Here is a 27,303-nt window from a genome sequence, read left to right on the forward strand (position 1 = left end):
TTTGTGCAAAATTGAACTTCCAGAGATTGGATCATTGTCTAAAGTTACCTCACTTCCTCTTTGTCACACTTAATGTTAATTGTCTGCATTGATGCAACATTTTTGGGATGTTTATCGGCGTTATTCGTTTTCTTTCAGATCTTTGCAGTCAGATTTTCCATCAGATCAGGATAGCATGGAAGACCTTTCCCAGCTGGATATATTGAACAGTTCAAGTGAACTTTCAGGTCAGCCATTGATCCTGCTATTTTCCTCTCCAGGCCTTGCACTCACCAGGCTTGTATTGTCAAAAGCTCAGGATATTGGTAAACCTGGGAAACAGAGCATATACAGTACTCCATAACAAACAGCAATCCCTGCATAACACCACTGATCACGGACCTCCAGTCAGAATAACTGCCTTCCACCATCTGAGCATCTGATCTTATGAAGTGGGGTTCAGAGGCACCAGTCCTCGGTGAAGCTGATGCCAAACAATGTTTTAATAAAACAGCAGTTCATCGTTCCCAGTGGAAAGTCGGCATGTATTCATAAATTAAGTTTGGGCTTCTGAATAGTGCCTTTCTTGTTGTCAGGTGAATTTGGGATGGCCCAGCAATTAAATGTTGGTGGATGTCATGATTTCCTTTCCATAAAGGATATTGTTCTACTGTACAAGAGCGGGCCACTCCTATTGGGCTACAATCAGAGAGCAGGCCACTCCTATTGGGCTACAGCCAGAGAGCAGGCCACTCCTATTGGGCTACAGCCAGAGAGCAGGCCACTCCTACTGGGCTACAGCCAGAAAGCAGGCCACTCCTATTGGGCTACAGCCAGAGAGCAGGCCACTCCTATTGGGCTACAGCCAGAGAGCAGGCCACTCCTATTGGGCTACAGCCAGAGAGCAGGCCACTCCTATTGGGCTACAGCCAGAGTTTGAAAAACTATTCACTTTGACAAATTCACCCACCTTTTCTTTGTACAATTTTTAAAAATATTTTCTTTTTAAACTACTTTTCTGCCACTCTCAGAAAAAAAAAAATCACTCCTTGATTCAGTTTGCAGTGGGTAGTCTGTGTCTTGGAGAACTGAGCTCCAACAACAATCCTGACATCTCATCCCGTTCTGGCATTGGTAGAATTGTCAAACTGCTCTTGACCCATTTCTGATGGTTTGATCCCTTGCTTTGAATGCTCCAAACAGCTCTTGTCCCAGTTCTAGTATTTGGAATAAAAACACAAAATGCTGGAGGAACTCAGCCACTGGCCACAGACTGCAAGATCACTTCATTGAACACCTCTGCTCTGTCCACTGCAATAGCGTCGATAGTGCCCACTCATTTCAATTCCCCATCCCATACTCTTGCTGACATGTCTGATAACTAATTGCCAGACTGAGAGCACGCCAAATTGGAGGAAATTTACCTAATCGTGTCTGGGCACCGTTCAACTGGATGGCATTAACATAGACTTCTCCAGTTACCCCCATCTTTCCCAGACCCAAAATCAATTCTCACCTATCCAGTTAACACCCTTGGTCTTTTGCTCTGAACTCCTCCCCAACCCAGCCTTCCTTATACCTTGAAATGTCAATAATATCTTTTCCTCTTACGGACGCTGCGAGAACAGCCAAGTTCCTCCATCATTACTGCAGGCTTTCGTGCTTCCATCCATTATTTGAAGAACTAGTGAATAAAAGTGTTCAGAGAAAATAAAAACTTAAATTTCTTTTCAGTACCTTGGTTTTTAAAAAAAACTTGGCCATTTGTAACATTGTTCAAGAAATTAATCTTTAATGTGTGGAGAAAGTGTATTCAGAAGTATTCCAATGGTTGCAAGGCATTTTGGGAAATCCTTTAGTTTCAAAAGGTTCTGGCTCAAGTGCAAGGCTCTCTAAGGACATTCACCTTTGAACTGATGCCTTGTTTTTCATGATTAATTCTCCCTCTTCCACTTCTCCCCACCCAAACATGTGTCTTTTTCACATTGTTTTGACTTAATGAGGTCTTGTACGGTGCCTTCACCAGCAAATCCACTTCTGATATTAGATTAGACTCAAAAGTGGATGCAAAAGATTTAAGGGGAACCATCTGTCTGCCCCTTGCGAGCTCAAGCAAAATGTGAAATTCCCATTTCCTTGGGGAAAACGTTCACTGAATGAGTTTCATTAGTTGGCTTATTAATTAAACTTTATTGCTTTCAGTGCCTCAAGAAATCTCATCAACATGTGTGGAGCGATGTCACGAAGAACCTGCAACAGGTTGGTATCAACATGTGTTAGGCGGCATCTCTACTTGGCCCCATTCACAGGAAGTTTTGACATCCTAAATGCAACTGTTCTCCTGGTTTGGAGTCAATCACAACTTTATGGATACTGCCCTCCATTCTACATCATGGGTGTGAAAGAAATGATATAATGGAACGATTTGAGAATTGAATGAAATCAATTGAATAGAAAACCTGTCTTCAACTGTAAATCAAGAGCCCATCTGAGCCTTCGATCTGTCACCTTGTGATGGTTCAAGGTTCAGGTAATAAAACATTAAAAATGTAAAATACATGATATACTTTAACTTCTACCTGCTGTAAGGCAGGTATATTGCCCTGCGCCCTTTGGAAAAGCAAAAGAATCACTGAGGGTCCTTCGATCTGCCTCCAGCAACTCCTGCAGCCACAAATTCCCATTTGACCCATCAGCAAATTGAGCTCCAAAGCTGCAGTAAGATCAGAAAAGCATTACCCAAGGCCCTTCCTGCCTTCTGCACCCTCAATTCCCAGCCCCAACACCCATTTTCCAAGAGCCAGTCTCCAGCAGGACCACAAGTCACCCACAACCTGTGTGGGCCCCTCAACTGCTAAACCCCTCACTGGTCTTCTGCCATGGTCACCATTCAGTAGGGTTGTCTTGCACTTCAACGGGGGGTGGGGGGGGTGTTCTCTCCATTTTTGGCACCCTGCACCAATCTGCTGCTCCCCCAGACCCTGCAACCCCTTGTGGCTGCTGCTGACCACAGGCATTGCCATCTTTGCCACGGACCTCGCGGTTGTGGGATTTTACCTACAAACACATTGGCTCCTTTAACAGGCTGTTTAATGTCTGCATGGAGCTGCCAGCATTGGGACTGGGTGCTGAAACCTTGGGAAGAGTACTGTGTCTCTGCTTTCCACTCTCCTGAGCCTGCACCAGGGGCAGCATTGCCATTATAGCACCACCACCATATTTTATTTTATCTTTTTAGGGAGGGGTCTAGAGAGTCTTCACTCAACCAAATTAATTCTGGTGGCAAAGTGGGAAGGGGATAACTTGGAGTACTGTTCCAGGGATGCAACAACTTATTTAATTTTTTTTTTAAACTGGTACTGAAAGATGCAAAAATGTCTGGAATTTCATATCCTTTTAAATCCCTTTATATTCTTACCGTTTCTGCTTAATCACCGTTACTGTTGAATCTCCATATATCCTTACAACATAGAAGGCCATTCTGTTGCATCTGTGCCAGTCCAAAGTTCCCTTCAATCTGTTCTCCTCACATTCCCATAAACTTCCCACAGATTCTACCACTCACCTGCGTATCAGAGCATGTCTTTGGTTTGAGGGAAGAAACCAGGGCAAGCTGGGCAAAGCCCTGATAGTCACAAGGAGAATGTGGAACACCAGAGATGAAGATTGGTTGCCAGTGACTGGAGCCGTGAGGCAGCAGCTCCTCTGCTGGTTAAACCACAGAGCTGCCACGGGAAGTTTGCTGGTCGCCAGTAATTACGTTGTCCGATTTTTACTTGTTCACTCTGCACTCTCTAAAACCATGTGTTCCAGTGCTCACAGCTCATCAACACATCAGTCCAACCTCACTTAAAGAAGTCTTAGACCGAACAGCTCCCTGCAAGTACCGTACTAGAGCGAAACTGGTGAATTACGAACCCAAAGCTCTCTACCAGTCAGTGAAACTCTACTGTTCAAAGTGTCATTCACTGTAAGTACAAGACCATACATTGCTGCAGCTCTCTGCTATACATGTACAGTGATAACAGACAGAATGGGGATAATTATTGTAAAGCAAATTCTTAAAGAGCACAGTTTTGACAATATATTGGGCCAAATCACCAGTTCAACCAGTTAAACAGAATATTTGTGAGGTTCTATCTGGAGGACAGCTTTGGTCTCCTTATTTCAATAAGGATGCAAGTGAGAAATAATGTGAAGATTTACTGGACTGAAATTTTGAGTGGGCAGGTAGTCCTTTGGGGAATGATCAGCCAAGCCTATAAATGTGGAAATTTAGAAGAATGAAAGGTAACTCAATTTAAACATGAGGATCTTTAGGTCTTGACATGAGGGTGCTGTGTGTTCTTTAGTACAGCCATGACCTAAATAATTACTGCTCTCGTTGAAGTGCCATGTTCATGATCTGAATTAGTTGCATCTCTTTTTTCACAACACTAGTAGTCTTCAGCTTTCCTTAAGCATCATTAACAAGATCAACACCCACAGAAATAGATTAAAGTACGAAAGTGCAGAATTGGGTCGAACAAGCAGGTGGAGGGATTCAAAAGGTCAGCGAAGGGAGAAATGGTCAGTCAATGTTTTGGGTCAGCACCTTCAAGATTGTCAGGCCCCAAAGCCATGACTACCCATGGATGCTGCCTTGCCCACTGAGTTCCAATAGCTGCTTGTTATTTGCAGGCACTGTTACATTTTGACCAGGCGTCATTAAATTTTTAAACAGAAAAGTTAGAGAACAGTCTAGCCAGTGCATAACTTTCAGATAACTTGGAAAGTGTCTGTCAGAGTGACAGATCTGAATGGAACATCTCTGGAGAGTGATTACTAGTCAATGGAAATAGAGTGCTTCTGAAGTAAAGCCTCTCCCCACCAAGGCACTCAGTGAGATGTACATCCTTCCTTCAATACATCATTATGAGCCGTTATCTGCCACAGATTTGGGTGTGTTTTGTTTTAATTTGTTGTTTGTCTGGTGCAGCAGATCCTTTAGAACCATAGAACATTACAGCACTGAAACAGGTGCCTTTATTCCTTCTAGTTTGTGCTATTTCTGCCTAGTCCCACTGACCTGCGCCAGTATATAGCCTTCTATACATCTCCCATCCATGTATTTATCAGAATTCTTCCTAAATGTTAAAATTGACCCTGCATTTATCACTTCAGCTGGCAGCTCGTTCCACACTTCCAGTACTGTATGAAGAGGTTCCTCTTCATTTTCCCTTTAAACTTTTCCCCTTTCACCCTTAACCTATGTCCTCTGACTTGTATCTCACCTCTTTCTTTGGCTTGGCTTCGCGGACGAAGATTTATGGAGGGGGTAACTCACCTACCCTCAGTGAAAAAACCTTAATTTACTGTCTATCCTCTTCAATATTTAAAATATTTTTTTCAATACTTTATTGGATTTTAAATAGTACACAATTAAAAGCTATTAATCAAAAGTAATATATAAAAAATATAGAGAAAAACTAAAAATAGCATTTATATTATAAACTCAATATCATAAACAGAAGGTAGCAAACAAACAATTGCAACATATGAAAAATTTTTAAAGATTTAAAAAAATATTTATTATACTTCACTACAAATTCTAACCCCTTCCCTTCTGAAGTTAACTTATTTATGTATAATTTCACTACCATTAAAAGAAACCAGAATCTCAAAGCAAGATCCAAGTGAGGTTATAAATTGCAAAAATAATTGATAAATGGACCACATAAACTTAGAAAATTGAAATTTGTTACAGTAAAAGGACATCTGATTCTTCCCCCCCCCCCCCCCCCCCGGCCAAAGTTACGCATGCCATCATATCAGATAGTCATTGAGTAAGAGTAGGAGGGACAGCATCTTTCCATCTCAACAACATTGAATGTCTAGCAACAAGGGAGGAAAAAGACACCACATGGGATTGAGACAATGAAATTCAAATCAGTTGTCTTAGTTGATCCAAAAAGGGAAGTTATAGAATTAGGTATCAGATTCACATTGAGAACCAAAGACAAGGTACAAAAGATATCTTCCCAAAAAAGTGGAAAGAGAGGAACATGACAAGAATGAACTGAACAAAGTGCCTTGTTCAGTCTTAACCTGTCACATTTCAAAGAAATTAGTAAAATTTAGCCAATTGAACTTTAGAAAAGTAAGCTCAATGTACTACCTTCATCAGTAAAAGCAAGGTATTTGATTGTAAATACCTCTGCCAAATCTCCCCTCATTCTTCTATGATCCAGGGAATGAAGTCTGAACTGGTTTAATCTTTCCCTGTAACTCGGTTCCTGAAGTTCAGGTGACATCCTAGTAAATCTTCTCCGCATTCTTTCTATCTTTTTGATATCTTTCCTGTAGTTAGGTGACCAAAACTGCACACAATACTCCAAATCTGGCCTCACCAATATAGAATGCTATAGCACAGAAAACAGGGCATTTAGCCTTTCTCGTCTGTGCCAAACATTGTGCAGCTAGTCCCAATAACCCTCCAGTCCTCCCCCCTCTATGTATCTATCCAATTTATTCTTAAAACTCAAGATAGAGTCCACACTCTTCACAGCAAATGGCAGCTATGAGTGAAGTTCCCCTAAACCTTTCACCATAAAGCCATCTCCTCTCATATTTATCTCATCTAATCCAAGTGGAAAGAGCCTCAATTTTATAAACCTCCATCAAATCTTCATTCCAAGGAATGAAGTCCTAGACTGTTTAATCTTTCCCTGTTAATCAACTCCTGAAGACCCGGCAACATCCTAGTAAATATTCTCTGCACTTTCTCAATCTTATTGATATCCTTCTTGTAGTTAGGTGACCACAATATTCCAAATTTGGCATCACCAATGTCTTAAATAACTTCAACATGACTCCCAACTCCTATACGCAATATCTTGATTTAAAAAGGCTAAGATGCTATAAGCTTTCTTTACAACCCTGTCCACCTGCAACACAACCTTCAGGGAACAATGTACCTGTATCCTCAGGTCTCTTTGCTCCTCCAAACTCCTTAGTGCCCACCTTTTACACCATGTCCTTCCTTGATTTGCTCTTCCAAAATGCAATAACTCACACTTGTCTGCATTAAACTCCATCCATTTACTGGCCCAGTCTCCCAGTTGGTCCAGATCCCTCTGGAAGCTTTGAAAATATTCCTCACTGTTCACTAAACCTTCTACCTTTGTCAACAGCAAACTTGCTGATCCAGTTTATCAGCCAGATCATTGATATAGACAAGAAACAACAATGATTGCCACTGAGGCACATCACTCATCACAGGCCTCCAGTCTGTGAAGCATCTGTCCACTGTCTCTGTTTTCCCACTCAGCCAATTTCAAATCCAGTTTAGAACCACTATGGATACTTAAGTGTCTTAACCTTCTGAGCTAACCACCCGTGTGGGATCTTGTCCACATAGACAACATCCACAGTCTTTCTTTCATCTACCTTCTTGGTAACGTCCTCGAAAAACTCTACAAGAATGGTCTACCCTCCACAAAGCCATGCTGACTGTCCTTAATCAGCCGATTGCTGTCTGAATACCTATATCCTTTCTCTCAGAATTCTTTCCAATAATTTACCTGCTGCTGACATCAGGCTCATTGACCTTTTGGAACCTTTCTTAAACAGAAGGGCAACATGAACTACTCTCCTTGCCCGTGGCCAAGGTCATTTTGAATATATCCATTAAAGTCCCTGCAATTTTAACACTTCTCCCTCAAGTCCTGAGTCCCTGACTCCCATACTATAAAAAAGACTGGATGGCTTGGAGTTTGTCATCTGTACAGGAATGTTTTTCAAATCAATATGTAAGTCATTTATTTCCCCCCCCCCCCCAACTTCAACAATATCTAAAATTGTTCAAATATTATTGAGGGGGAAAGACCACAGGGGTGCCTTGCACTGCTTGTTCCCTTTTCCAGTCCTGACTGACACCCAACTACCCTCCTCCTGCCTCCAAAGTATGATAGTGTCCCTGTAATTCTTGTTTATCACCCCCACTCTGCCTCCCAAATGATCTAGAGTTCATCCAACTCCAGCTCGAATTCCTTAACTCAGTTGGATGAGGAGCTGCAGCTGGATGCACTTCTCACTATTAAGTCATCAGGGATACTGCTGTCTTCCCCAACAGCCCACATTTTCCAAGAGTAGCATTCCCCTGCCTTGGCTGCCATTCCTACTGTTGATAATTAGAGGGGGGGGGGAAATATACCTCCTATTAAAAACTGCCCTTATTTGTGCCTACCTGCTGAAACATTGTTGTTCCTCAAATAGGGTGGCCCTTAATTATTCCTCCTCCTCCTCCTGGAACTCGTCCTCCTCCTCCTCATGGAACTCATCCTCCTCCTGAAACAACTCCTCCTCCTGGAACTCCTCCTCCTCCTCCTGGAACTCCTCCACCTCCTGGAACTCCTTGCTGGAGAGTCTTTTTGAAGGAAACACTTTTCCTTTTCTAGTGTGAGGGTCATGGTTTCAAGCTTCGTTTGAGGCATGGCAGTTGATGAGTTCTTGATGACTTCCTCCCTGTGGGTTCATTCCCCAGGCAGGAGATTCCAGATGACGACGACATTGACACGTTGCTGGAGGAAGCCTTCAGTGCAGATGCTGCAACGCATTCCCAGCCACACGATGCCGGGTGGTACGAAACGACGATATGGGAGCAAGGAGATCCAAAACAGCGTCAGATCATAGTCCGCTTTGTGAAGTCAAGCAGATTGCAGAGGTTTCCGGAGCGGTCCACAATCCTGGTGGAAGGTAAAATGATGACGGTGCACTCTGTTCAATTTGATGCAGGTGTAGTGGGGTGGTATTAAACATCAAATGGAATTAAATTTGTTTTGATGCCACAATCACATTGCAGAACTGTATGTGTGCACTGTAGGGTGACCATTCCACCAGCCAAGGAGAAAATGGTCATAGGTTACCACATACAGTGTGTTTGTCTTTGCTGCTTTTGCAAGACCGTTTATATTTTTATTCTGTACCACTGAAAACCCATTGATTGCTCTTGGAAGATGCACATGTTCTGAAATTGACTTATCCTTATTCCAAGGAAGTCCCACTGTTCTTGCATTCATCCTATGGTTGGTGAATGAAGAACCAAAACTTGGGTGAGAGATTGAGGACCTTGTTTGTATTTACAGTTCTTGGCAAGACAGTATTGTACCATTTCTATACTTTTTCGTGTCGATTACAGAAATTATTGACAATGTCTTATCAGTAATGGCTGATTTGGAGGCATCGCGGAGGATTGGGTATTCGTGACAACAACTTAGCAATGTAATATGGGAAGTGAAACACAAGGGAAAGCTGAAATATTATTTATTCTGAAGATATTGTTTGGATGAACTTGCCCTCACAAGTGGAGTACAAGCACAAAGATGAGTTGTGTTAAGTGACTGTTTAAATTGAATTCAGAATGACTTCGATTGCTAAGAGTCCTTTTTATCTTTTTTTTTAAGGTGTATCTGTGAATGAGCTGTACCACTTGTCTGAGAAGTTTGGGAGTGTCATTCTAACCACATCCAGAACTGATCACTTGATGTTGAATGATCTTTCCATCCCTTTCCTGATACAAGATAGGAAATGGCATTATGGGTAATTCTTGTTGAAGCTCCACTAATTTTACCAACAGATGCCTGCACCTTCCTCACTCATCGCATGGGAGACGGGAACTGATCATAAGAGAAGAGTATCTTTAATATATTTGCTTCAAGGACATTCTCATAAGTTGCCTTGCGTTGGCGGTTGAGGGAGATAGAAATTGTTTGTTCTTATAGATGAGAGATGCAATCACCTCACTTCCTCTAACTCACCATGAACCACACATTTAATAGATTAAATAGGTTATGTATATTAATCCAGATAGTGGCAGAATATTTCTTAGCAATACTTATTAGCATCAAGGCGGATGTCCTAATGAGCATTGAAATTTTAAATTAATTTAGACATACAGCACGGTAACAGGCCACTTTGGCCCATGAATCCTTGCCACCCAATTTAGACCCAATTAACCTACACTCCTGGTACGTTTCGAACGATGGGAGGATACTGGAGCCACTGGGAAAAACCCACACAGACGCAGCGTGGGATTCGAATCCCGACGCTAGCGCTAGCATCTTTGTGGAGGGTAGAACATAGCACTAACCGCTACTTTAACCATTGCTGCCCAAACAAAAATTATTGCTTGAAGATATACTGTCATTGAATGAGCACAAACCACTTTTTTTTTAACACCACAAGGCATTCAAACCATGAAGGAATTTTTCCAAACGTTGCATCTATGATCCACTTTCATGCAGAGTGATCAGCCCATGGTAACTCGGCAAAATTAACAAGGTTGCTGGAAATTTGTAGCTTATATTTAACAATAATTTGTAGATCCTTGTCTTGGAGAATTTGATTACATTCTTGAGCTCTTAAAAAAAAAAGGTTACTTCAAGAATGAGTTACTAATAATTAATAAGCACAATGTTTTGTTGTCCTTTGGTTTCTTTGAAGGTGATTTTATTTCCTTCCCCCAGATGTAGATGTTGTTCCGACCCTCAACCAGTGAGTGTTCTTCAACCCCTGACTCGGGAAGATTCTTGGAAGTCATCAGAAATAGCCAAAGGTAAACTTCACCACTCCGATGTGGGAGGGGGGAGGACGAACCGACAGATGCTGGAAGTCAGCAACAAAAAATGGAAGCCAACGCCGCACCCCCCTCCCCAGCAGGTCTAGTGGCATTGGTGGGGAGAAAAGCAGAGTCGGAATTTTGGTCAAAGACCCTTCCTCAGAGCAAGCAGAGGCATTTAATTTGCAAAGAGGGAAGGAGATGGAGGGAAGATTCTGTGATGGCTGAACGTTGGCCGGGTAACAATCTTTACCAGGTGGCAGAAAATAAAATGGAGCAAGTCAAAAGAGAATGGTGCCGCAATATTTATAGAGAGGAAAATAAGCTTAGTTTAATCCTGCACAATCACACTTGCACCTCTCGTTTAAGAGCTGCAAGTATCCCCAATAAAACTAGAGCCCAGAATTCTGCCCCGAGGGCTTCAGTGTACCCAAGCAGATGGTGAGCTCATGCTGGGTGTCCTTGGAGCAGAATAAAGAAAGGGAGGTCAGTGGGCTTGGGATGGAGAATAAAAGGGACAGGAGACTGAAAGCTCAGGACAGGGTGAAATCTGACCATTTGGAGGAGCACAGAATAGAGAACAGGCAGTTGTATAGGAGGGATGGCTCAAGCTTGGCCTGTGGGGTGGGGGGAGGTGGGCAGTGGAGGCAGATACATTGGAGCAGGTGGAAAGAAGGGACTCTCTTTCTTTCCTGTTTGTTTTTTTTTTGCAAAGTGGCAGAAGAATGTGGCAACTCTTTGCCAGCCTTTAAATGGCATGCAAACATCAGCACATGTGACAACAATAAATAAATCTAAATCTTCTGATACTAAATCGGAAGAAGTCTTCTTTTACCTTGGAGCCTGTATTTGCAAGGATATCACTCTTTGCTGTTTTTTTCCATTTAGGGCTTCTGTACAGAACCCAAAAAAGCTTGCAGCGCCCTCTCACCCTGTTGTCTCACTTCCGAGGTCCAGTTTAGTCCTGCACAATCACACTTGCACCTCTCATTTAAGAGCTGCAAGTATCCCCCAAGCAGTGTCAGCTGGCATTAACATCAGCTTGCAAGTTACAGTCCTTGACTGATTTGCAGCCTCTTTTTACATTGTCCTGCAGTTATTCAGTTTGGGCATGACTTTAATTAAGATCAGGGAGAAACAAACACACGTGTGGATATTTGACCAAGTTTTTCAACAGGAAACAAGAGAATGTGTTTTTTAAAAAATTGTGTTGAAGTTGTATATTACAGGATGCCGTTAGTTCTTCTGGTACTCGATTTCTCGGTTCCAAAGGGATCAGAATATTTTTTGGACAGTTGGAACAGAGAACAGAAGGAGGCCATTCACACCATCCTAAGTCTCTGGTGGGGTGACCCAATTGGTTCTGCTCTCTGGCTGTACCTCAAAATTCCATAAGTTCTTCTTATCGCATTTATTTATTTTGTTATATTTTTCACATTGCTATTGAATCAGCTTCAGGGAGAATGTTCCAGATGATAACATGGCGTGGGTGTATACTTCGGGTTTCTTGGTCACTGCCGTGTTCATTGTTAACGGCAGAACCCATAACCTGTTAACATGCAGTCTTTGCATCAGTTTTAGGTATCCAACAGCTACGTTATGTATTCGTCATGAAGTTTACTCTTGCTGATGGATCGGGAACACTTGATGCATTTTTGTGGGATGAAGCGGTAAGTTAGTCTTTGATTTCTTGTTGATAAATTACGGACAGAAGCTTACTTCTCGACACTTGCTTGAAGGTCCCACTCCTTGTAAATTTTAGATGAACTTAAGTCTTTATTGAATAACTGTGTGACTGCAGCAATTAAGAATTTTGCTGCATTTGTACATTTGTGCCTATGGCAATGAACTCCTTACAACTAAATCGCATCAAATATATTATGCAACATGTGCCGTTGCCAAGCCATACCTCAGAAACATCCAAGAGGGACCACCGGCTTGTCTTGAAACTTTGCAAGTGATTTGCTTTTCGTGTATGTAGTGTGACTGAAATTCGTGTTGAAAGATTAGTTCAGTTTGGTTTATTTGTCTCGTGTTGAACTGATGACATGGGACATTCTGAGGTGGTCTCCTATCCAAGTACTAATCCGTGTATCTGGTTACTCACAGGGTGTTCGACAAGATCCATTGCTCTCCACGGATTTTAAGTGATTTTTGACCTAGTCCACAATTACAAAGAGCAGTATTACATAACCCCTTAAAACTGGGTCAGAATCATCCACTCAGAATGAGACAAATGAAAGCATTCGTAGTGAGCAGGAATTCGCACGTGGATTTGATTACCAAAACTTTCCCTATCTCCCTTCATCAGTCAGTTTGAAAATGAACAGGACACCCAAACATGTCCCTACCTTAGAAATTACTGGGCTTTCCCATAGCCCTGTATTTTTCTGACCTTTATGTACCGATCCAAAAGTCTCTTAAAGGAGCCTAACATAAGTAAGTAGCAGGAGACTGGAAGGTACATGAATGAATTTGCACAGATGGCTGTTGATGTATCCTAGTGATTCAGTGTTGGCCAACATTAGTATCCACTAAAAAATCAGGTTACCTCTTTGGGAAGCTGCAGCCAAAATTCACTTTGCAAGTATTAGCCGCACAGAAAAGAATAGGGCTGCCTGCAATCCAACAACAGACGAGGTACCTGACCTGCACCTCTGAATTGTACTCGACAGAATTTCCCCATCAGGCTACCTACTCCACAGATGCTGAATGACCCAAAATGTAACAAATCCCAAATCATGGAACACGTTGCGTCAACCTGCACAAGAGGCAACGGGTGCTGGAATCAAACTGCGGGAGGAGCTCAGCGGCTCGGCCCACTGAGTTCCTCCAGCCCTTTGTTTTATGCACATTGGATCTATTGTGAGAACCATGTGATTTTCCCATTAGCCATCTCAGGAAGTTATTTGACAATAACCCATTTTGAATTAGTTTGACAAACAGCCAAGGCATACAGAAACATAGAAAACTTAAAGCACAATACGGGCCCTTCAGCCTATAAAGTTGTGCCAAACATGTACCTACCTTAGAAATTACTGAGCTTTCCCATAGCCCTCTATTTTTCTAACCTTCATTACCTATCCAAAAGCCTTTTAAAGGACCCTAACATATCCATCTCCACTACCATTGCCGGCAGCCCATTCCACACAGCCACCACTCTCTGCATGTATATTTTAAAAAATGTACCCCTGACATCTCCTCTGTACCTACTCCCCAGCACCTTAAACCTGTGTCCTCTTGTGGAAACCATTTTAGCACTGGGAAAAAAAAGCGTCTACCTAGCTACACTATCAATGCCTCTCATCATCTTGTACACCTCTATCAGGTCACCTCTCATCCTCCAAGGGGAAAAGGCTGAGTTCACTCAACCTGCTTTCATAAGGCCTGCTCCCTAAACCAGGCAGTGTCTTTGTAAATTTCCTCTGCTCCCTTTCTATTGGCTTTGACATCCTTCCAGTAGTGAGGTGACTAGAACTGCACACAGTACTCCAAGTGGGGTCTGACCAGGGTCCTACATAGCTGCAACATTACCTCTCGGCTCCTAAATTCAATTCCACAATTAATGAAACCCAATACGCCGTATGCCTTCTTAACCACAGAATCAACTTGTGCGGCTGCTTTGAGCATCCTATGGACTCGGACCCCAAGATCCCTCTGATCCTCCACACTGCCAAGAGTCTTACCATTAACACTATATTCTGCCATCATATTTGACCTACCAAAGTGAACCACTTCACACTTATTTGGGTTAAACCCCATCTCCCACTTCTCAGCCCAGTTTTGCATCCGATCAATGTCTTGCTGTAACCACAACACCCCCAATCTTTGTGTCATCATCAAACTTACTAACCCATCCTTCCACTTTCTCATCCATGTCATTTACAAAAATCATGAAGTGTAAGGGTCCCAGGACAGATACCTGAAGACACCACCGGTCACCGACCTCCATGCAGAACATAACCCGTCTACAACCACTCTTTGCCTTCTGTGGGCAAGCCAGTTCTGGATCCACAAAGCACTGTCCCCTTGGATCCCCTGCCTCCTTACTTTCTCAATAAGTCTTGAATGTAGTACCTCATCAAATGCTTTGCTGAAATCCATATACACTACATCTACTGCTTTTCCCTCATCAATGTGTTGTCACATCCTCAAAAAATTCAATCAACCTTGTAAGGCACGACTTGCCCTTGACAAAGCCATGCTGACTATTCCTAATCCTATTATACCTCTCCAAATGTTCATAAATCCTGCCTCTCAGATCTTCTCCACCAACTTGCCAACCACTGAAGGAAGACTCACTGGTCTATAATTACCTGGGCTATCTCTACTCCCTTCCTTGAATAAAGAAGCAACATCCACAACTCTCCAAACCTTCAGAACCTCTCCCGTCCCCACTGATGATTCAGAGGTTCAGCAATCTCCTCCCTCACCTCCCACAGTAGCCTGGGGTATATCCCATTCAGTCTCAGTGACTTCTCCAACCTGATGCTTTCCAAAAGCTTCCAGCACATCCTTTCCTTTAATATCTACATGCTCAAGCTTTTCGATCTGCTGCAAGTCATCATCATCAAAATCCTTTCCCATAGTAACGTATTCATTAAGTACCTCTGCTATTTCCTCCGGTTCCATTCACACTTTCCCACTGCCTCACTTGATAGGTCCTATTCTTTAACGTCTTATCCTTTTGCTCCTCACATACTTGTAGAATGCCTTGGGGTTTTCCTTAATCCTGCCCACCAAGGCCTTCTCATGGCCCCTTCTGGCTCTCCTCATTTCTTTTGTAAGATCCTTTGTGTTAGCCTTATAATCTTCTAGATCTCGAACATTACTTAGCTTTCTGAATCTTTTGTAAGCTTTTCTTTTCTTCTTGACCCATTTTATTACAGCCTTTGTACACCACGGTTCCTGTAACCAACCATAACTTCCCTGTCTCATTGGAATGTACCTATGCAGAACTCCCCACAAATATCCCCTGAACATTTGCCACATGTCTTCCTTACTTTTCCCTGAAAACACCTGTTCCCAATTTAAGCTCAATTTCCTGCTTGATGGCCTCACAATTCCCTTATTCCAATTAAACGCTTTTCTAACTTGTCTGTTCCTATCTCTCTCCAGTACTGTTGTAAAGGAGATAGACCACTATCTCCAAAATGCTCTCCCACTGAGAAATCTTACACCTGACAGGTTAATTTCCCAATACCAAATCAAGTACAGACTTTCCTCTTGTAGGCTTATCTACATATTGTTTCAAGAAACCTTCCTGAACACATCTAACAAACTCCACCCCATTTAAACCCCTTGCTCTAGGGCAGGGGTGTCAAACTCAAATTCACGGAGGGCCAAAATTAAAAACTTGGACTAAGTCGAGGGCCGAACTAAATATTTATTGAAAATTTTCAACAACATCTGCATGTTTTCTCTTCTTTCAACATATGTAATGTTAAACTTTAGGATATAACTTTAGGAGGATAATGTTACAGGTCAGGAGTAGGTAGCTCTAGTTCACCCTTTGCTTGACCTGAGGTAAACATATTTGGTCCCTGTGGAGATGTAGTCAGCATTCACAGGCTGTGTCCATTTTGGTCTGCATCAGGACTCAGCATTTCCTGCTCACTCCTCAGGCTCTAGGCCTCTATTCACCCTCAACCCACCATCCCTCTACCTGACCAGTCCTTTACCCAACCTCTACTCACCCCTCACTCCACCCGCTCTGCCTCTACCCACCCCATCCTATACACGCCCCTCTACTGCCTCTCCCCTCAACCTGTTCCTCCCTCTACCCGTCTCTCACCCTCTAATCACCCCTCCCCTACTCGCCCTGCCCCTCCCCTTTTACCTCTTCCCTATCCACCCCTCCTTCTACTCATCCCTCCCTCTAACTGCCCCTCGCACCACCATAACTTCCCCTGCCCATTACTCCTCACCTACACCCTCTGCCCACCCCTGCTTACCCACCCACTCAGGCCCAGCGCGCTGCCGATCAGCCTTTGCGGACAGCCACCATCTCTCTCTTCATGTGCAGGGCCGAACCAGTCGTCCCTGGGGTCCGCGCGGGTGCAAGCGCTGAAGGCCGTGGCGACCGGGAGAAGTGCGCTCGCGCTGTGGAAGGGCCGTCCGGTGCCAGTCGCGCGGGGCTCGTGCTGCCCAGGGGCAGTGCGCAGCCTGCCATGCCCGTCGCGCCGACAGGAAATCACAGGCGCGCGCCCATCCGCCGCACCGCTCGACAGGTGGGAGAAGTGACTGGTTGTGCGCGGAACCTTCCAACTGGCTTGCTGGCTGATGACATCGACAGACTTCTCGTGTTACAATTTCTCGTGTTACAATGGGGAAGGATGTGCAATGAAGGGGGAGGATGGTGGGGGTGACATTACCAAAAAACAGCATCGGCTCTCGTTGCAGGGCGGGTCACCTCTAATACATTTTTGAAATGATCTTGCGGGCCAAATATAATTATATCGCGGGCCAAATTTGGCCCGTGGGCCAGAGTTTGACATGTGTGCTCTAGGGGGATGCCAATCGATATTTGGGAAATTAAAATCTCCCATCACAACAACTCAGTGGACAGAAAGGTGTTATTACTACACCTTTCCAGAATCTATTTTCTATCTGCTCCTCTATATCCTTTTCATATTAGGTGGCCTATAAAAAACACCTAGTAAAAGTTATTGACCACTTCCTATTCCTAACCTCCACTCACAGAGACTCCATAAACAATCTCTCCATGACACCCACCTTTTCTGCAGCCATGACTCTATCTCTGATCAACAGAGTCATACCTCCACCTCTTTTGCCTCCCTCCCTCTCCCTAGCACTGAAGTAATCACTTCTGTCTGAACCATCCAAGTCTCCAAAAAGGCCACCACATCATAGGTCCAAGTATTAATCCATGCTCTAAGCTCATCCATTTTGGTCACAATACTCCTTGCGTTAAAACAGAAACATCTCAAACCATCTGAGCACGTCCCTTCTCTATCACCTGCCTATCTTCTGTCGCACACCGTCTCTAAGCTTTCTCTATTTGTGAGCCAACCTCCTCTTCCCCAGTCTCTTCAGTTCAGTTCCCACCCCCTAACAATTCTAGTTTAAACTCTCCCCAGTAACCTTAGTAAACTTCCTCGCTAGGATATTTGTCCCCCTGGGATTCAAGTGCAACCTGTCCTTTTTGTACAGATCCCACCTGCTCCAAAAGAGGTCCCAATCGTCCAAAAATCTGAATCCCTGGCTCCTGCTCCAATCCCTCAGCCACACATTTATCCTCCACCTCATTATATACCTACACTCACTGTCTCTTGGCATAGGCAGTAATCCTGAGATTACTACCTTTGCTGTCCTGCTATCAACTCCCTTCCTAACTCCCTCTAACCTCTTTATCAGGACCTCTTCCCTTTTCATACCTATATCGTTGATACCAATATGTACCATGATCTCGGGCTGTTCTCCCTCCCACTGCAGGATATCTTTGATGTGATCTTGGAAACATCCCAGGCTCTGGCACCTGGGAGGCAAACAACCATCCAAGTTTCTTTCCTGCATTCATCGAATCGCCAGTCTGACCCCCTAACTATAAAGTCCCCTATCGCTACTGCCTCCCTCTTCCTTTCCCTACCCATTTGAGCCACAGGACTGGCCTCTGTGCCAGAGGCATTGCTACTGTTGCTTCCCCCCCCTCCCAACAGTTCACAAACAGGGGTACTTACTGTTAAGGGACACACCACAGGGGCACTCTCTAGTCCCTGCCTCTTCCCCTTTCCCCTCCTGACTGTTACCCACTTGATTGTCTCCCGTGGCCCTATCATCTCTTCACTCTCCCTTACTCTGGTACCACATGGGCAAAGCACATTTTAGGTTCTTTAAACTATCTATGCCCTAATTGTAGAATCCCTGCTATCCTTCGCTGTCACTGTGAATTACTCTGTCTCGTGCCTGGTCACCGAGCCCATCTCTTTGTGCACCTCTGGCAGTTCCCGAGTTATGACAGTGTTCCATTTCAGGGAATTTTTTGTAACCCAAGTTTTTCATTGTCGGAAATGAATGAAAACAGTGTGTGGCAGTGGGTCACAGAAGCAGCTGTGATGGCACAATGAGCAGATGTGGCTGCCAGCCAGCCTCACTGACATGATGAGTTGCGGCTCATCTTAGGGAAGGGTGTCCTTAAGTTGGGCATCTGCTACCCAGGGAGGGCGTGTCTGAAGTAAACCCTGTGTGTCACCGGCACTTCTTTCTTAGCCTTTCAGCCTCTGGGGCGGAACAGTTGTTGTAGCGGTTAGTGCAATGCCTTTACAGGGCCAGCGTTCAGGAGTTTGTACGTTCTCCCCGTGTCTGTGTGGGTTTCTTTGGGGGTTCCAGTTTCCTCCCACCGTTCAAAAAGTGTACCTGGGGTGTAATTGGTCAATGGGGTGTAATTGGGCGGCATCCCCATTCCCTCACAGGAACACATCCTTTTTTCATACCTGTTTTCCTCCCCTTGCATGTCATTGTGATCTTATTAAATCTACCCACAAATTCCTCTCCTGTCTGTGTGTATCAGAGGGTCTTCACTTCAGACTCCAGCTCAAGAACTGATGTGTACAAGCCAGAGTCATTTCCTGCTGGTATTTGTTCAGAGTGGGGTCATCATCCATTAACTCCCACAACCTGCAACCTGCCTTGCTATGACCTTGGACTAACACAATTCTATTTAATTATATGAAGTCTTATTTCAATAACTATTCATGGATATTTAAAAGTAGTTTAACTCATTAGCCTATAATTTCAGACTGGTCCAAACCGCTAATCCTAAAATACATACACAGTTTCCCATACTTCCTCATTTACTCAAAATCCCCAAGGTTTGCATTGTGTAGAAGCAACATTTCATGAAATTAGGCTGCAAGTTAACAACATCCTCTGGTATTAATTTTATTAAAAGCATGAAAGACTTGAGTCTCTCTCCCCTCCGCCCCCCCCCCCCCCCCCACCCCACCTCCTTGCCAACAGTGATTATTGCGGGTGGGATATGGTCACACAGCTCAGAACAGACTTTTAGGCCCATTCCTCAATTTGGCATTCTGGGTTAGACCCATTTGCCTCTCATTGATCAATGCCATTTTAAGACTTTCCTACCCACATATCTGTCTAAATGTCTTCTGCCGTTCTTGCAGTTACACAATTACAGTACAACTCCGATTTTCAGAAATGGTCAGGACCGGGCCCATTTCGGATAAAATATTTTTTTCGAGGAAGTGGCAATGTTTTTAAGAACAGCCATTGGCAACAGCAAATCACTTAAGGACAGTGTTTAAACTACAACAAACAACAAGGTAAGGCTTTTTAACCATTGAAATAATGTGTAATTCTCAACAAAACAAATGCCGGCCACGCCGATCACCGACACCTCCCCACCAAGGCCCTTCTTGTGCTGGGACCCCAAGGCTCCCGCTCCTGCCCGGAAGTTTGAGGTCTGCGCTGCCACCGGGAGCCCAAAGTTCACTGCTGCCGCCTCTGTGACCCCAGCATCCCTGGTCAGTTCGGCTCCAAAAAGATTTTGGATAAAGGAGGATTTCTGATTTGTTTTGGATATCCTCGTTTATCTGAATTTTTTTTTTAAATTTCGGATAACTAAGGCTTTCAGCGAATCTGTTTTTGGATAATCGGAGTTGTACTGTACCTTGTAACTGAACCATCCAAGCAATATCAGCATTCCTGTAGAAATAAATGACTGGTCGGTAGCTAAATGATAAGCATTAACTGCAAAGCCTGAAACCCTTAAAATTTCTGCCCTGGCTAAAATCCCAAGTTTTGTCCTCTTCAGAAGCTCTATATGAAACTGGACTCAGCAACTTGCTCCAGGAGCAGATGAGTCAGAGGGAGATGCAAACCTCAAATCCAGTTCTGGTTATCAAGGGAAGCTGTAAATTGAGAATCTTCTGCAGACTGCATTTATTGCCTGCAATTCTCTGCCATTCATTCATTATTTTTGTGAGTTTGGGTAATAATATTAAAAATCACTGAATCAAGACCTTAAAGCTCCACTGGAGCGAGAATGACTGACATAAAAAATGAAGTGTAAATGAAACGTGTGTGTGTGTGTGTGTGTGTGTGTGTGTGTGTGTGTGTGTGTGTGTGTGTGTGTGTGTGTGTGTGTGTGTGTGTGTGTGTGTGGGGGGGGTGTGTGGGGGTGTGTGTGTGGGTGGGTGGGTGTGTGTGTATGTGGTGTGTGTGTGGTGTGTGAGTATATGTGTATGTGGTGGGTGTGTGTGTGTATGTGGTGTATGTGTTTGGATGTGTATGTGGTGTGTGAGTATGTGTGTGTGGTGTGTGTATGTATGTGGTGTGTCTGTGGGTGTGTGTGTGGTGTGTGTCTGGTGTGGTGTGTGTGGTGTGTCTGGGTGTGTGTGCGCGGTGTGTGTGTGGTGTGTGTGTGCGGTGTGTCTGGGTGTGTGTGTGGGGTGTATGTGTGTGTCTGTGTGGGGGATGTGGGTGTGTGTATGGTGTGTGTTTGTGTGTGGTGTGTGTTTGTGTGGTGTGTGTGGTGTGTCTGTGTGGGTGTGCGTGTGTGTGGTGTGTCGGTGTGTGTATGGGGTGTGTGTCTGTGGTATGGGTGTGTGTGCATTTGTGCAGGTGTGTGTAATGTGTGTCTGTGGGTGTGTGTGTCTGTGTGTGTGGTGTGTCTGGGTGTGTGTGTGGTGTGTGGGTGTGTGTGTCTGTGTGTGTGGTGTGTCTGTGTGGTGTGTGGGTGTGTGTGTGTTTGTGTGGGGGTGAGTAGTGTGTGTGTGTGGTGGGTGTGGTGTGTCTGGGTGTGTGTGTGGATGTGTGTGTGTCTGTGTGTGTGTGTGTGGGGTGTCTGTGTGGTGTGTGGGTGTGTGTGTTTGTGTGGGGGTGAGTTGTGTGTGTGGTGTGTCTGTGTGGGTATATGGTGTGTGTGGTGTGTCTGTGTGTAGTGTGTGTGTGTGAGGTGTGTCTGTGGGTGTGTGTGTGTATGGGTGTGTGTTATGTGTGTGGTGTGTGTGTGTGTATGTGCTGTGGGTGTGGATATGGGTGTGTGTGGTGTGTATGGGTGTCTGTGGTGTGTGGGTGTGTGTGTTTGTGTGGGGGTAAGTAGTGTGTGTGTGGTGTGTGTGTGAGGTGTGTCTGTGTGGGTGTGTGTGTCTGTGTGGGTGTGTGTGTCTGTGTGGGTGTGTGTGTCTGGGTGTGTGTGTGGGTGTGTGTCTGTGTGTGTGTGTGGTGTGTCTGTGTGGTGTGTGGGTGTGTGTGTTTGTGTGGGGGTGAGTTGTGTGTGGTGGGTGTGGTGTGTCTGGGAGTGTGTGTGGATGTGTGTGAGTCTGTGTGTGTGTGGGGTGTCTGTGTGGTGTGTGGGTGTGTGTGTTTGTGTGGGGGTGAGTAGTGTGTGTGTGGGGTGTGTGTGTGAGGTGTGTCTGTGTGGGTATATGGTGTGTGTGTGGTGTGTCTGTGGATGTGTGTAGTGTGTGTGTGAGGTGTGTCTGTGTGGTGTGTGGGTGTGTGTGTTTGTGTGGGGGTAAGTAGTGTGTATGTGGTGTGTGTGTGAGGTGTGTCTGTTTGGGTGTGTGTGTCTGTGTGGGTGTGTGTGTCTGTGTGTGTGGTGTGTCTGGGTGTGTGTGTGTGGTGTGTGGGTGTGGTGTGTCTGTGTGGTGTGTGGGTGTGTGTGTGTTTGTGTGGGGGTGAGTAGTGTGTGTGGTGGGTGTGGTGTGACTGGGTGTGTGTGTGGATGTGTGTGTGGATGTGTGTGTGTCTGTGTGTGTGTGTGGGGTGTCTGTGTGGTGTGTGGGTGTGTGTGTTTGTGTGGGGGTGAGTAGTGTGTGTGTGGTGTGTGTGTGAGGTGTGTCGGTGTGGGTATATGGTGTGTGTGTGGTATTTCTGTGTGTAGTGTGTGTGTGAGGTGTGTCTGTGGGTGTGTGTGTGTGGTGTGTCTGTGTGTATGTGGTGTGGGTGTGGATGTGGGTGTGTGTGGTGTGTATGGGCGTGTGGTATGTGTGTGGTGTGTCTGTGTGTATGTGGTGTGGGTGTGGATGTGGGTGTGTGTGGTGTGTATGGGTGTCTGTGTGGTGTGTGGGTGTGTGTGTTTGTGTGGGGGTAAGTAGTGTGTGTGTGGTGTGTGAGTGAGGTGTGTCTGTGTGGGTGTGTGTGTCTGTGTGGGTGTGTGTCTGGGTGTGTGTGTGGTGTGTGGGTGTGTGTGTCTGTGTGTGTGGTGTGTCTGTGTGGGTGTGTGTGTCTGTGTGTGTGGATGTGTGTGTGTCTGTGTGTGTGTGGGGTGTCTGTGTGGTGTGTGGGTGTGTGTGTTTGTGTGGGGGTGAGTAGTGTGTGTGTGGTGGGTGTGGTGTGTCTGGGTGTGTGTGTGGATATGTGTGTGTGTGTGTGGAGTGTCTGTGTGGTGTGTGGGTATGTGTGTTTGTGTGGGAGTGAGTAGTGTGTGTGTGGTGTGTGTGTGAGGTGTGTCTGTGTGGGTATATGGTGTGTGTGTGGTGTGTCTGTGGATGTGCGTAGTGTGTGTGTGTGAGGTGTGTCTGTGGGTGTGTGTGTGTGTGGTGTGTCTGTGTGGATGTGGTGTGGATGTGGGTGTGTGTGGTGTGTATGGGTGTGTGGTATGTGTGTGTGTGTAGTGTGTGTGGGTGTGTGTGTGTCTGTGTGTGTGGTGTGGCTGGGTGTCTGTGTGGTGTGTGGGGGTGAGTAGTGTGTGTGTGGTGTGGGTGTGGGGTGTGTCTGTGGGTGTGTGTGTGTGTGGATGTGTGTGTGTCTGTATGGTGTGTGGGTGTTTGTGTGGGGGTGAGTAGTGTGTGTGTGGTGTGTGTGTGAGGTTTGTCTGTGTGGGTGTGTGTGTCTGTGTGTGTCGTGTGTCTGTGGTGTGTGTGTGAGGTGTGTCTGTGTGTGTGTCTGTGTGGTTTGTCTGTGTGTATGTGGTGTGGATGTGGATGTGGGTGTGTGTGATGTGTATGGGTATCTGTGTGGTGTGTGGGTGTGTGTGTGTTTGTGTGGGGGTGAGTAGTGTGTGTGTGGCGTGTGTGTGAGTTGTGTCTGTGTGGGTGTGTGTGTCTGTGTGTGTGTTGTGTCTGGGTGTGTGTGTGGTGTGTGGGTGTGTGTGTCTGTGTGTGTGTGGTGTGTGTGTGAGGTGTGTCTGTGTGGGTGTGTGTGCCTGTGTGTGTCGTGTGTCTGGTGTGTGTGTGAGCTGTGTCTGTGTGTGTGTCTGTGTGGTGTGTCTGTGTGTATGTGGTGTGGGTGTGGATGTGGGTGTGTGTGATGTGTATGGGTATCTGTGTGGTGTGTGGGTGTGTGTGTTTGTGTGGGGGTAAGTAGTGTGTGTGTGGTGTGTGTGTGAGTTGTGTCTGTGTGGGTGTGTGTGTCTGTGTGTGTTGTGTCTGGGTGTGTGTGTGGTGTGTGGGTGTGTGTGTCTGTGTGTGTGTGGTGTGTGTGTGAGGTGTGTCTGTGTGGGTGTGTGTGTCTGTGTGTGTGGTGTGTCTGGGTGTGTGTGTGGTGTGTGGGTGTGTGTGTCTGTGTGGGTGTGTGTGTGTTTGTGTGGGGGTGAGTAGTGTGTGTGTGTGGTGGGTGTGGTGTGTCTGGGTGTGTGTGTGGATGTGTGTGTGTCTGTGTGTTTGTGTGGGGTGTCTGTGTGGTGTGTGGGTGTGTGTGTTTGTGTGGGGGTGAGTAGAGTGTGTGTGGTGTGTGTGTGAGGTGTGTCTGTGGGTATATGGTGTGTGTGTGGTGTGTCTGTGTAGTGTGTGTGTGTGAGATGTGTCTGTGTGTATGTGGTGTGGGTGTGGATGTGGGTGTGTGTGGTGTGTATGGGTGTGTGGTATGTGTGTGGTGTGTCTGTGTGTGTATGTGGTGTGGGTGTGGATTTGGGTGTGTGTGGTGTGTATGGGTGTCTGTGTGGTGTGTGGGTGTGTGTGTTTGTGTGGGGGTAAGTAGTGTGTGTGTGGTGTGTGTGTGAGGTGTGTCTGTGTGGGTGTGTGTGTCTGTGTGTGTGTGTCTGTGTGTGTGGTGTGTCTGGGTGTGTGTGTGTGTGTGTGGTGTGTGGGTGTGTGTGTGTTTGTGTGGGGGTGAGTAGTGTGTGTGTGGTGGGTGTGGTGTGTCTGGGTGTGTGTGTGGATGTGTGTGTGTCTGTGTGTGTGTGTGGGGTGTCTTTGTGGTGTGCGGGTGTGTGTGTTTGTGTGGGGGTGAGTAGTGTGTGTGGTGTGTGTGTGAGGTGTGTCTGTGTGGGTATATGGTGTGTGTGTGGTGTGTCTGAGTGTAGTGTGTGTGTGGTGTGTCTGTGTGTATGTGGTGTGTCTGTGTGTATGTGGTGTGTGTGGTGTGTATGTGTGTGTGGTATGTGTGTGGTGTGTCTGTGTTTGTATGTGGTGTGGGTGTGGATGTGGATGTGTGTGGTGTGTATGGGTGTCTGTGTGGTGTGTGGGTGAGTGTGTTTGTGTGGGGGTAAGTAGTGTGTGTGTGGTGTGTGTGTGAGGTGTGTCTGTGTGGGTGTGTGTGTCTGTGTGGGTGTGTGTGTCTGTGTGTGTGGTGTGTCTGGGTGTGTGTGTGGTGTGTGGGTGTGTGTGTCTGTGTGTGTGTGTCTGTGTGTGTGTGGTGTGTCTGTGTGGTGTGTGTGTGTTTGTGTGAGGGTGAGTAGTGTGTGTGTGGTGGGTGTGGTGTGTCTGGGTGTGTGTGTGGATGTGTGTGTGTCTGTGTGTGTGTGGGGTGTCTTTGTGGTGTGCGGGTGTGTGTGTTTGTGTGGGGGTGAGTAGTGTGTGTGTGGTGTGTGTGTGAGGTGTGTCTGTGTGGGTATATGGTGTGTGTGTGTGGTGTGTCTGTGTGTGTGTGGTGTGTCTGTGTGTATGTGGTGTGTGTGGTGTGTGGTATGTGTGTGGTGTGTCTGTGTGTGTATGTGGTGTGGATGTGGATGTGTGTGGTGTGTCTGGGTGTGTGTGTGGTGTGTGGGTGTGTGTGTCTGTGTGTGTGTGTCTGTGTGTGTGTGGTGTGTCTGTGTGTGTGTGGTGTGTCTGTGTGGTGTGTGTGTGTTTGTGTGAGGGTGAGTAGTGTGTGTGTGGTGGGTGTGGTGTGTCTGGGTGTGTGTGTGGATGTGTGTGTGTGTCTGTGTGTGTGTGTGGGGTGTCTGTGTGGTGTGTGGGTGTGTGTTTGTGTGGGGGCGAGTAGTGTGTGTGTGGTGTGTGTGTGAGGTGTGTCTGTGTGGGTATATGGTGTGTGTGTGGTCTGTCTGTGTATAGTGTGTGTGTGTGTGTGTGGTGTGTCTGTGTGTATGTGGTGTGGATGTGGGTGTGTGTGGTGTGTATGGGTGTCTGTGTGGTGTGTGGGTGTGTGTGTTTGTGTGGGGGTAAGTAGTGTGTGTGTGGTGTGTGTGAGGTGTGTCTGTGTGGGTGTGTGTGTCTGTGTGGGTATGTGTGTCTGTGTGTGTGGTGTGTCTGGGTGTGTGTGTGGATGTGTGTGTGTCTGTGTGTGTGTGGGGTGTCTGTGTGGTGTGTGGGTGTGTGTGTTTGTGTGGGTGTGAGTAGTGTGTGTGTGGTGGGTGTGGTGTGTCTGGGTGTGTGTGGATGTGTGTGTGTGTGGGGTGTCTGTGTGGTGTGTGGGTATGTGTGTTTGTGTGGGGGTGAGTAGTGTGTGTGTGGTGTGTGTGTGAGGTGTGTCTGTGGGTATATGGTGTGTGTGTGGTGTGTCTGTGGATGTGTGTAGTGTGTGTGTGTGAGGTGTGTCTGTGGGTGTGTGTGTGTGTGGTGTGTCTGTGTGTATGTGGTGTGGTTGTGGATGTGGGTGTGTGTGGTGTGTATGGGTGTGTGGTATGTGTGTGTGTGTTTTTGTGTACAAAATTCAGTGGAGAATTTATTTCATTGTGATGGTGAGCATTGAAAGTTTTCAAGTGAAAACTCCAAGTGGGCTGATGTACCATTTACAAAAGGGTCAGATATTCTTTATAGACTATCATTGACTGAATTGTGGATAAATATTGGGAGCGGGCAGTTGATGAGAGAATGGAGGCGGTGGGATTAACTTTTGATTGATTTCCAGGAGAACCTCAGCATCCCCTTCTGCTGCTGTTCGCATCCACACCGATAATTCGGTCTTTTACATTTTCCTGCTGTGTTCTCAGCAATTTGTGAACCTAGGTCACTCTAATTCTGCAACTCCTTGCGATCCTGACACCATCCAGGATCTTCCCCAGGTGACCATTACTGACCTGAAAGGCTCAACATTTTCTGGCAAACTGCTTGGTGGATGTCGATCTCATATTTGGCCAGAAACTATTGGATAGCAATCAGCTGCACAGCTACTAGGCCCAACGCCTCAGTGCAGGAGACCCGGGTTCAATCCTGACCTCGGGTGCTGTTCGTTGTGGAGTTTGCATTGCCTTCCCTCTGAACGCATGGGTTTCCACCCAGATTCCAAAATCACGTGGGCTGGTAGATTAATTGGCCAATGTAAATTTCCCTCACTGAAGCAATGAGATGGACTTTATGAGAATTTGGAGAAAAAAAACAACACGGGATTCGTATAGTATAAGTGGGCAGATGATGGCTGGCACAGACTCTACATCTCTCAAGGACTCTGACTGCAACTGCAAAATTTGGCAATTTTACACCACACCATCAATTGACAGAAGCAATTAAATCCATGGAGTGATGCAACACAAAGTTAACCAGTTTGCTCTTAATGTCCATACTGATCCTTTGGCAGAGCAGGCAAATTATCTCACTTATTGTTAGTTTGTGTTCATTTGAGATTGATGCAATTCTTTTGAAAAT

The 27,303-nt window shown here is 45.6% G+C and overlaps 1 protein-coding gene across 5 annotated transcripts in view; it reads left to right on the forward strand.

Annotated features, from left to right (window-relative positions):
* Nucleotides 1–27,303, forward strand: part of pot1 (protection of telomeres 1 homolog) — a 299,294-nt gene that overhangs the window by 225,867 nt on the left and 46,124 nt on the right. For 4 of the 5 annotated variants that reach the window (XM_069903353.1, XM_069903352.1, XM_069903351.1 and 1 more), the window contains exons 12-18: nucleotides 139–227; nucleotides 2,182–2,238; nucleotides 3,793–3,949; nucleotides 8,504–8,715; nucleotides 9,423–9,558; nucleotides 10,485–10,573; nucleotides 12,152–12,246. In XM_069903353.1, coding sequence (XP_069759454.1) covers nucleotides 139–227; nucleotides 2,182–2,238; nucleotides 3,793–3,949; nucleotides 8,504–8,715; nucleotides 9,423–9,558; nucleotides 10,485–10,573; nucleotides 12,152–12,246 — 835 coding nt within the window. The other variant, XM_069903354.1, reaches the window with a different exon arrangement.

The sequence above is a fragment of the Narcine bancroftii genome, chromosome 11, assembly GCF_036971445.1.
Source record: "Narcine bancroftii isolate sNarBan1 chromosome 11, sNarBan1.hap1, whole genome shotgun sequence".
Lineage (NCBI taxonomy): Eukaryota > Metazoa > Chordata > Chondrichthyes > Torpediniformes > Narcinidae > Narcine > Narcine bancroftii.